Consider the following 12458-nt stretch of genomic DNA (forward strand, 5'->3'; position numbering starts at 1 on the left):
ACAAACAAGTGATTAAAAGAAAACTTTTAACCATTTTTTATTGAATTATTTAAAAAAGTATTTTTTCTAACTGTATTTCAAAGCCAGGATATTATATGTTAGCGTAGTCAAATTTATAAGACGTAATCTACCAATTGTATCGACCTCATATTTATAGGACTTATACAGTGTAGCGTCTCCGATCGCCAAAATTGCCGATTGCCATTGAATCTTTCAACCTGCTATGGAAATTTAAAATGTAAAAGAAAAGGGCGATTGTTTCTCTATTCATGTATCAGCATTCCCTACTTAAAAAGAGCACTCGGTACACTTCTACGCGTAATCGCCATGAACGTCCCATGCGGTTATAGATAATCCAATGATAAGAGATCGAATCTCTTTAGAATATTCAAGCCACAGTACACAGTCATGTTTGCTGACACAGATGCGTCACGAGAAATTCTCAGGTTTCTTTTTAGTCGCGAAACTGTGATGTTCCCCGTCCAATCGGTTACGAGAGAGCTTATGTGGGCGTGGTAAAATGACAACTAATATTTTTGATTGACTTCGGTCAATGAAGTAAACATTGACCGCAGTTAGATTAACAAATATAACAGTTTAAACATTTAGGTGATATAAAACGGTAATTAATACAGTACATGAAAGACAATGTCGGGCATCATCATCACACCTTTTAACTGTAATAAATCAAATTAGTTGAAGTTTCATGTTGATATCATATATAGTTTCTGAGACATAGCCCTAAAACGTGTTGTGACAGACGGACAGACGGACGGACGGAAAATGCCAGCTCTATATCCCTCCGCCTTTGGCCGGGGGATAATGAAAAGTTAAAAGCAAATGTTGAGCAATTGAATTTGTCTGGCGAGTAAGTTGTGAAAAAATAGCCTTAAAAAATGAAGCGATAGCAATTTAATTCCAGTACATGTATATTTCATCATTCCTATTTATAAAACTGATTAACATCGTTTTTTTATAGCCACATGATTATATAAGCTGCTTCAAGACCCTTCGTATGCATCTGCAGAGCACACCATTCACTCAACATTTAAGCCATGAAAAACCCGTGTTTTAATAAGAGCTCGAAATTGCTGCTGTCGTCTGTCAAGTTCCATGCATGAAAAGCGTGCGTTCTGCATCCTGGTCTAGGTGCTGAAACTAAATATAGATGTGCAACTCAATACATGTAATATTTTATGATGACAACATTCAATGCATTAACATGATCACAAAGTTTTGATCCATTTTGAATCTGTTAATTTAAGACTTATACATTTCAAAAGATGGTACTTTCGAAACAAATATATTGGTGACAAGGGAATGGGGATAGAGTAGAGAAGTTACATATTACTGTCAAAACATGAACATGAATACAAATGAAATGTAAATAAATAACGTTTAGCATTAACATTCAGGCAAAAATATAACCTTTGACTGTAATGAGGTTTGCTTGATAATTAAATTCAATGCTCGTTGATACCAATATATTATGATTATAATTATGTTGTGGTTCATTCTATGTTAGACTCACACAAAGCGACAGGTACACTGATGTATAGAGCAAATTATCATATGATGTGGGTCGTCATCGTAACGCTGAAACTTGTCTTCTGCTTTTTCCTTGGCGCCAACATACGTCGAAAATCTGTTGTTGTTGTTGTTGTTTTTAATATATAATTTTCTTGTTTTAACTAAGATTCATCTTTGTAATCATAAGTGGAATTTGTGAGAATCATGTATACAATTATGAGAGATTGTATATCAATATCATTTTCCTCCCTGACGTTTTTGCAAAATCTCACAACTGTAGACTATTAAAAAGTGAATTACGTTGGTGTTTGTATTTTTCGTGGCCATTCGATTAGCCTAAGGTAAAAAGTTGAGCTTCATGTCCTGTGACTGTAAAATTAAATACATTAAAAAATCGAACAAATCTAGTACCTTCAGTGCTTCGATTTTTTTTATCCAAAAACAACTTGTTTAAGTTGTGCCCAATTGTACAAGAGGTATCAGTTGTAAATTAAGTATTTTGTCTTATTTGATAAATGAATCATTCGATCTACATTGAGATTGATCTCGCCAGCGCTTCATGCAATCTTGATATAAGGTACCTTAATATAATATTGCATTACATTGATTCCATTCGTTTGAAGGGATTGAACATAACTTTTTTAAAGTTATATAGTCTCCACCCTCTGTATACGAAATCATAAATGAGGTGTAATCGCAAGAGAATTCTTCATACGAGCTATATATGCATGAATGTTCATTTCAATAGCTAAAGTCTCAATCTTCTTTTTTATTAAAAGCGACTTTTTAGATGTAGTTTTATATCAATTGTATGAAAATGACTGAATGCATATTAAGGCGAAAGTATATGACTATATTAAGTAGCATTAACCTGAACCTTATTTGCCCAACGTGCAACCCCAGTCTGGATATAACTAAATTTCTATGAAGTTGTATTGCAAAAACTCAATGTTTTATAGAGCTATTGACCTGCAACCCTTTGTGTATTATAAAACTACATATTGATAGAATGTATGTAAATATTTCTTTGCAAACGACTGCACACTGAAGTAGTTGTAAACTTAGGGGAAGGAACATAAAACTATGTGTTTTGTAAGTTTGGCGTCTAAATAATAAAAAAAATTCGTTGTTTTCGGTCTTATATCGATATTTATTTTCCAGTTGTTCTAGAAAAAAATCACCAATTGATATAAGTGAACAGATGCGCTTTTTATGGCCACGAGTAAAACAAATACTCGATCGTTCGCTAAACACAATTGATTTTCGTTTAAGTGTGTGCTTTGGTGATAATACTAAAACAATAAACCGACAGTAGCTTTAATGCAACACGGAATAAATGAATCAAGCATTGTTTTGTAAAAGCAAAGTTCGAAAACAAATATCAATATTGTTCGCGTCGTTTTAGGTAAATGATAATTGTATTGAAATGTTCTTAGATATTTTAGGAAAACATATGTTTGCTTATATTCTACACGCATTGATATGTGTCACTAAAGGTAACTGCTACTGGTAGACAGACCTATGCTGTTGATGTAAAAACAATGCGATATTTTCTGATAGTTTTAAGGAAGTGAAAAATACATCATTATATTTTCACATTACATTTTTCTTTTAACACATTTATTTCATATTCCAATTAAAATCAAATAATGAAAAGTACATCCCATGCAGTTGACTATTATGCAGATGATAAATATTGTCATATATAGTTATTATAAAACAGCATTTACAACGGAATAGAACGACAACACTGTTTTCTGTATCATCTTTATTTTACAGCGAAAGAGAAAGTCGATGTCTTTGAAATAAAGCTAGCCATCAAACGAATACAGAAAGATTCTACCTATCGAACATATATGGATGCATTGATTATCAAAGTAAGTTTCCGTGCAGGTATACTTATTATTGTGTGTAAATATTTATAAAAAAGGAGCGTTCTATTATCCAACCAAGCACCCCTTAATCGTTAAGATTAACTTTGACAATTTAAACTATATTTTCCATCTAACATAATCACTTAAACCCAGCCTCAGCCTTCTTTTATAACAATGTTTAAGGTTTGTCTCTTTAGTTATGTATAATGTGTCAACATTTTTTTCCTTCTTTAATTATGTGATTTCCTTTTGTCTGTCGTTTGTCGCCATTCGTCCTTCTTCTTCGTCGTCTTCTTCTAAATTGTAACTCTTCAACATGTATTATCCAATGGCCATGATAAAATGTATACTTTATGCTAATAGTGAATAGGTTATGGCACATAAAATACCAAAGATGTTCAACTTTCTAAAGAAAGCACTAAAAATTGTATAAAGCTTATTTAATATACCCTTAATAAAATAAGACGTGAGGACACGCTCTATCTGTCCCGGAACCTACTTTTAAACCAATTTCAAAAAGGGAGGTACGGCTTTTCTGAGATAGAGATTTTCCTGAAATTGCTGTATGTCACAATTATGATTAAAATGTTAAAATAATGTAATATTATGAATGAGAGGTGCGTGAACTGTTGAAATTGAATGGATATTCATTGATGCATTACATGATAATCCTCCAAATTCGTACTTGAAAGGGGAGATTATAAGTGCATTACCTTTAGTACATATACAAACTTGTATAACATTAGAAGTAAATATATTTCATACCCGTATCATATAGTCATATCTATAGGTAAATCATTATATTAAACCTTATTTTGTCAATATTTAATATTGCACTTGTTACTTCACCTTTTACAAGACTTACATTGTTTACTTCCCTTAGTATCCAAAACCTCATTTGTAAACATGTGTCATTGCAAACTTCACTGACTGTTTTCCATTGATTAAAAGATGATCAGGTAATACTATTTCTTTCTATTGTTTTGTTTAGTGAAGGATTAGAATATTGTTTAATTCTAACACTTAAATAATTAACGACATTGATAGAAAAATAGTATTTACAACGATCTAAGTGACAAAAGCTAGGGTTTTGATGATTAAGTAAATTTGATGCAAGTATTGGCCATGTAATAAATAACATTATTTTAAATGTATAGCATTTCTATTTGTTATTTTGGTACCTATATGCAAATTTAAAAATAGTTTAAAACGAAGGCTTAGCTTTATCATTGGGTTCTAGAAATAATGTAAGTCTAGGTATAAATCTAAAGTAATGACATATCTCCATAAGTTAACAAATTTTTGTTTTGCTTACAGAATATCTAACCTTGCCTGTTGGCTGTGGGGCTTACTAACAATATGGATGTAGTCCATCTGATATAACTAACAATTATAATATTCATGGCTAAAACGGTCACAATTGCAAGTTTGTCTGGACCTTCAGAGGTACCAGAAGAAAAGGTACCTACCAGGGCCAAAACACCCCTTTTGGGGAAGGGGCCTCAGCGTTTTTTTAGGGGAAAAATAGCACGATTTTTTCTTTTTTGGGGAAAATAAGAAATTTGAATTTCATTTGGAGTCGATACATGAAATAAATTATATTTGGTAAGCCACAAAGTTAGGAAGGGTAAATAATAGGGGAAAAGAACGTTAAATAATAGGGGAAAAGAAACAATACCGACTATGGATTTAGATTGCATGGTTACAGTACCATTGTCAGTCTGACATGTCTGAGTGGCATCAATAGTTTGAACTGGGGTTGGGGAAGTGACAACGTAGTCTGTCTCTGTGCAAACCTTGGCATGATCCGACGTACTACTATGCATGTATAAGTACTAGTAAGATTGGGGCTACTTACACTCGTGACTGTGACTGTCTTGAAAAATCCTGTGATACTTTGAGTATTCCGAGCGTCGGAAACTTTAAGTTTATTGGTGTGATTAGTCCAGTTATGGGACATTTTTGTTTACTTCCGTGAACTTGGTTTTAAAGCGTCTGTATGAAACATGTATGTCGCAAAATTAAAGCAATCTGTAAAAATAAGAGCAAATCAAACGCGTGAAAATAGACGCCGTAAACGCACTAAAAGGAATAACTTACCTGGTATTTCTTAGTTGATACAATAATATTCCAAAAATATCCACATGACTGAAAATATTTTAAGTTGCAATAGCGTTTTAATTATATATATTTATAGCTTTTGAATTCGGCTCGTTTCGTCATTCGCCGATTGGTCACGAATGACAATATTACGCCATGCTTTGCGAGGTAAGCACAACTAAATAGATCAATACGCATACCCCTTTAAGAGAATAATACGTGAGGTCATGAAAGGCATTTTCAACCAATACGAATACCCCTCTAAAAAAGACTTTTTACGGCTCTGGGTTTTTCCAGCCTAATTGAAGGCTCGACAAGTAAACAATGCTCATTTTTTTACGAAGTTTAGATATTATTTTTGGTGGGGAATTTTTCCAGTATTGGCGAAAAATTTGGTCAAATTAGGGGGAAAAAAAGTGGTTACTTTGGTTGGGGAAGCGGCCGATATTCGGCTTTTTCAAAGAAGGGTTTTTGGCCCTGCCTACTGACTGGAAGTTGTGTTTATTTTTGCCAGTAAAACACAAACGAACCTCTCACCAACCCAACAAATAATTATAAGATATCATATGATACTAATAGGACTAATCAAGAGTTAGCAAGAAGAATCCAGACATTATCTGATCTTAATGTTATTCCGTCTTATGTAGATGTAAACAGAATGGATAACGGTGAAGGCATTGAGACAACTTTAGTGATAAATCAAGCAAAGTGGCATAAAATTGTGATGCAACAGCCAGAAGGTTGAAAGGGCTGTGAAGAAAAGAAAGCTTCAAACTTGTGATCAGTTGTCAAATATGAGTCCAGTTAAGAAAAAGTTAAGATATAGCAAATCGGTTACAGCTAGTTGTAGTTCAGAATCAAACACAGCTCCTGTATTGACATGCTTCTTCTATGATAGTGTTATATTTGGAGATTTACACAGGGTCGAAACATTATCATTAGATGCAAAAATTCGTAAAATTGACCATGACCTTACAGATTCGAAGCTACTTATGAAGTTATGATGTGGTGATATGGCAGCCTAGTACGCAGATTATCACAATAACTGTTTGAATCTGCGCAAAATCTGCTTGGAACCTCGCATACGAACATTGCCCCTGAGTACATTGCTTTTGCGGAACTTATAGATTATATTGAACAGTTTCAAACATGTTCTTCTTAACTTTTATTTTAATTTATATTGAAATGTATATATAATAAGTTTTTTACACAGTTTATATAAATTCATAAATATTTGACAAAATCGTATATACCCGCTTTAATAAAAAATTCAAATCTACTGAAATTATACCATGACCACATTTTAAGTCTGGGTGGTACTGCACCAAAACAAATTAATAACACTTACTTGAAAGAGAAAATATTGAGAACGAGTCCATCATTAGAAGCCAACAAGAGTAACTATGAGGTTGTATTGTCATTTAAGAAAGACATTGGTGATGCCTTACTTTGTTCAAGTAGTATAAATCACGACAATGAAGCTGTCACCTTATTACGAGCTGCAAGTATTGTACGAAAAGACCTGTTTAGCAAAAAGTATGAATTCAAAGGCTCTTTGATTGATGCCAAGTATCAAGATCTGCCCAAATCTTTAAATATGCTAGTTGAAATGATACTCTCTGGGGCAGATATTTGTCATGAGACTGGACCAGAATATAACATTAAAGATATTGCTTCTTCAATGACCTAGCTCCTGGTTTTTAATGCTGTAAAACGTGTGAAGAAAGATTCAAAACATGTTCGTACGCGGCATCCTTAAGATAGAGAGACAATATTGCCCTTATATATGGGCCTTACAGTACACAATAAAACCGGACGTAAAGATCTTCTAGACGTATTGTGCGAAATAACACTTTCCGTATCCTATGACCGTGGGTTAAATGTATCTTCGTCTGTAGCCAATGCAGTTATATCCATGTACGAAGATAGCGGAGTGGTGTGTCCCCATGTCATTCAATAGAATGGCTTTTATAACAGGTAATTTGGAATAATATCGACCACAATCCGACATCGGCAATGAAAATTATTGTTTCCACGGAACTGCAATATCCCTAACACAACACCATTCACAAGAGCAGAGTGAAAATCAGATTTTACATATTAATTTTTTAAATGAAAGTTTTGTGAAATCAAAGGTAATCAAATAATTGCCGGAACATTATACAGAAGTACCACCTGTTGCAGTGAGTCAAAGCCATATAAATCCACCAGTTATCTAAGGCTGTTCACTTCCACCGACCTTACAAATTGAGTCTGATCAATCACAGTATGAGTGGTTGAACCATGTCAATGAGTTGTACAGCATGAACAGTAATGACAAAACTCCAGTTATGTCGTGGTCGGCTTATTTTGCAACTAAATGTTTAGAAGCACCACCAGTCCCGGCAATAACAGATTTGTTACCTTTATTTTGTGACAATGCTCACTCATTTGCTATGATTAAGCATGGCATGGATGTTATCAAACAGGCGACGCAGTACAATAATCCTCTTCAGACCCCTGTCTTAACTGTAGATGAGCCACTGTAAGCTATTGCAAAACAGACCCAGTGGTTATTGCCAGAGGAATACGGTGAGAGAAAGTATGTTATATAATGGGTGGACTTCACATCGAGATGACTTTTTTGAAAGTCCTTGGTGAATGGTTATATGATAGTGGTTGGATTACAGCAATTACCACAGCTGGAGTAGCCACGGCTGGTGGAGCTGACGGCATACAGAAAGGGGTCACGTGGTCAGTGGGCCCACCAAGTGATGGTAGCTGCTCTTTATATATTGCAGTGTAAATCTTATAAAGAGTATACCGAAATAGTCACAGATAGTGCTGAACACTAAGATTATCAGCAGTGGTCAGATATGATGGATAATATCCATCCTCAATTTGCGTATTGGACTGAAACAATGGAGCTTGCAATACTGTTTTTACAGTTTATGAAATCTCAAAGGGAGGCTAATTACGAGATGTATGTAGAATGCCTGCGTAATATGGTGCCATGGATGTTTGCAATGGATCATGTTCATTATGCTCGTTGGCTGACTGTCCAAGATTTAATTTTACTTCAAGAAAGAAGTATCGATGTCAACGAATAGTTCACAAGAGGACACTTTGAAACAAATAAAACTAAACACAGATTTTCAGCACTTGCTCACGACCAAATATATGAGCAGCAGAATGCTATAGTAAAGGGTGACTGTGGATTCGTTGATCTAACCGAAAAACCAGATGCACTTTGAAGATGGATGGTGTCTGCACCAGAAACATCACGCATTATTATGGAAGCTTGTGATAATACAGACAATTCAGATGAAACGAAACACCATGAGGAGAAGCAAACTAAACAAAAACAGTTTCAGACTCGGGTACGCCAGCTTGTCGAAGCAATAGAATGATATGGGAAATCCCTTTGAAGAAGACACATCAGATCTTTATACACTTGACACAAAAGTTGTTATGTCTCCTGAGGTAATCATGTCAGTCAAGACAGCAGAATCAATTGGAAAAGCTCAGTACGAATCTATGATTGTTGAACGTCTAAGAAAATATGAAGGTTTTTACGAGGTAATAAAAAAAATTCGCTTCGTCTTTTTCAAACTGGGTCCAGAAAGAAAGAGGCAAAGGCATCAAAAGTTAAGAGCATGAAAAATGACATTCAATTATTTTTTAGAATGTATATTTTATGTCAGGTGAGAGACGGTGATTTAGGCACCTTTTTTAACACGAAAACCATGCATGGTAAAGCAGAAATAACAAGATGAGACTAGGTAGTAAAGCAGACATACTGAAGTGTCTAGAAAGAATAGAGGAATCGTCAGAGATGAGTCCTTCTGTAGAGGTTAGCATAATAGATGGTGCTGCCAAGTTCTTTGTGTAAGAGAATAAGTTACTTGCATAATACGAGTATATACCAAAAGTATTAGATACATTTAAGTATACACTCTATTATAAATAGGTTTATATGATTTGAATACATAACATCCGTACGAATTACTGCTGTATAGAACTAATGGAATAATCTATAATACATTTCATGATATGTTTAGATAATACCGGTTTACATGAACAACCAAGAATAGGGCCTCATTCCGAGTTTTAAACTACTGATCATTTTAGTTGTGACTATTGAATTATCATTGTTAAGGAGACAATTACTACTATCAAATCTGACCATAACCTAACAGAATTAAGATCTTGATCAAGTTCATTTGTTAGTTAGTTTGCTTGTAATTGAAATATAATTATTATATGTTATATCATGCATTTGATATGAACTGAAGTTTATGAATAGTTATGAAAAAAAATATTAGGTATTGTTTGGCTTAATCATGTTCTCATTTAACTCATACTCAGTATTGAAGCTGATATACACTAAACAATTATTTGTATGCTCCCATATATGGCTTTAACCTTAATAATTAAATATGTAATACTTTTTATGAGATATTAATAATGCAAAAATGATTAGTTATTTTAGGATTTTTAGGATTTTTATTGGCTCAGTTATTCAACATTATTTGTATTATTTGCATTACCAGAGAGTTATTACTTTAGTGATCCCCATTAGGAGCCTCATTAATTTTAGGGCAGGAATTGTTTAGTTTTGGATCGAAAAAGTTGTAGGACATTTATTAAGATCAATTTAGTGAAATATTATATTCAAGATCAATAAGTGGACATTTTAAAGCATTAAAAGTCTATGTAAACCATTATTTTAGAATTTTTCCCCTTTTGGGACCTCATTTTTGTAATTTTACTGTGTTCTTAGTATACAAATGTTTGATATATTAAATATTGATACATTTTAGATAAAGAAACAATAGTAAATGAAAAAATATGTTTTGTTTTTGTTTTCTATCCTGTTACTCAAAAATGAAAAATGGGCCTCCTTTTGGAGCCTCATTTTATGGCATATAGAGTTATCCAATCGCGTGTCCTCACATCTTATTGAATTCGGCATACCTTAAAATGGTTATATACAAAGTTTCGTGCTTTCTTCACAAAGTTGAACATCTTTTTGCTATGACCTATTAACTATAAATCGTAGTTAACTGTTTCGGATTGAAGGGAAATATTTTTAAAATTCTAGCTAAGTCCCAATTTTTCCTAGACCTCATGAAAAACATTTTTAGTGAGGTACTCCCGTCGAAAATGGTCCCGATCATTTGAAAAATATGGTTTCAAAGTGCAAGGTCTGTTGTTTGTCAGAATTATGGCTTTAATAAAACAATGATAAAATCTAATAGTCGATTTGGCTTGATATATCGTCCTAAAAACACAATTTCATGGATTTCAGTTTCGATCATTATTCCCTATTTCAATACAATGTGTCTCATGCATAACTCTGTCAATATCAATACTTTAGGTCTTAATAATGCGTGTTTACTGTTTAATGCCTGGACTTATTAAAATGTGTCCTAAGATTATTACTGTGAAATCACATACATTAACGTGTTTAACTTTGCGCAATTTGAATAACGGATACTTTCGCACGTCTTAAGTTCGTGCAAAGTCTATAAAGAAATATGCACATAAAAATGCTTCATTGATCGATGTCACGCCCCTATTATGCAGAACATCAGTGAAAGACCCTATTTGGACGTCGTATGCATTTTAATAAACAAGTCTATTATTTCTCTCATGTCATAATTAATAACCACATATCTTACTTACATACGCTCAAAGCGCCTTTTTTTGTGGTGATCGCTTTTTGCCATCGTTTGTCATCCGTCGTCCGTCCTTTGTCATGTACCGCCAACATTTACCGTCTGAACACTCTAAAGGTCACATTCGTTGCCAAATATTTATAAAACATGGTCAGAACATTTTCCACTAATATATTAAGATCAAATTCGGGTCATGTATGGTCAAATTCTATTTCAAAATGTCATGTTTACACAGAGCAATTGTTCTCACAATATCTCGGTCGAGTTTGAAAAAGGTTCCGGTATTGACAAACATGCCTTTGGACGTGACCGCCATGAAGCAGGGCAGTTTTCAGATATATAGCGGAAGTAAAACCTTGCGAACGCTCTAGAAGTGAAATATTCTACCAAATCATCATAGAGGTTGCTCGGAACATGTTTCATTGTGATATCTCGGCCGGATTCGAAAATATGTTCTGTCTGTTGAAACAAATGGTAAAGGTTTCACTTTAGCCATATACAGAAAGCCTGAACCCCTATTCTGGCATTCACATGTTTGTTCAATGTCTTTGTTATATCGATATCCTGGACGATTTCGCAACTGGTTCCGGTCCATTAAAAGAATGACGTAGGCACTTTGCATTATATGACTTTAGCAAAATCTTCCTAACACTAGAAGTTTTGATGAAATGTCAACATATAACTACGGATAAACCTCTAGAAGCCTTATTTTGAGTTCGATGTTGGTAAATCTTTGACGGAAAGTTAATCTTTAAAATAGATAGTTCACGTTTAAATTTTAGTCAACTTTTTTTTAATTAAAAAGAAAATAATTATGGTAAAATAAAAAAAATCGTTACCACTTTAGAAGACATGTTTATAAAGAAATGTTGATAAAAAAGGTGTTTAGAATAATTATCTTCGTAATATCTGGGCAAAGGTCGTATTCGGGTACAAATAATAAATTATGTTGTCTGATATGGCAGGAATGTAGTAGCTTTTTACAACCTGGACTAAAAAATTGATTATACCAGATATTTACATATTTTCTACATTTTGTAACAATTTACACTGATTTTACAACCTGATTTAAACTTGACGTACGCACAGTTTCCAATTACTTGCATCTCAATGACAAAAAAAAAACACATTAACTTACATATCACTAGGTCAGTTGAAAACCTTGTACACCACATGAACATGTTTTGAAAATAACAAATAAGTATGTAGATAAAATGTCTAAAGAAGTATTTACGCGAAAAAACGTTTCTTCGTCAATAAATGTGTACGAAGGAAAAAGAAATGCTGCTTACGC

The 12458-nt window shown here is 33.6% G+C and overlaps 2 protein-coding genes across 4 annotated transcripts in view; one reads left to right on the forward strand and one right to left on the reverse strand.

Annotated features, from left to right (window-relative positions):
• LOC127873352 (protein phosphatase 1 regulatory subunit 27-like) overlaps positions 1–12458 on the reverse strand; it is a 318207-nt gene that overhangs the window by 109344 nt on the left and 196405 nt on the right. The gene's annotated exons all lie outside the window — the stretch shown is intronic.
• LOC127873346 (uncharacterized) overlaps positions 3316–12458 on the forward strand; it is a 30123-nt gene continuing 20980 nt past the window's right edge. Inside the window, exon 1 of the mRNA XM_052417196.1 lies at positions 3316–3407. Coding sequence (XP_052273156.1) covers positions 3387–3407 — 21 coding nt within the window. The 5' untranslated portion in view covers positions 3316–3386. The remainder of the gene's footprint in view (positions 3408–12458) is intronic.

Source organism: Dreissena polymorpha, chromosome 3 (genome assembly GCF_020536995.1).
Source record: "Dreissena polymorpha isolate Duluth1 chromosome 3, UMN_Dpol_1.0, whole genome shotgun sequence".
Taxonomy (NCBI): Eukaryota; Metazoa; Mollusca; class Bivalvia; order Myida; family Dreissenidae; genus Dreissena; species Dreissena polymorpha.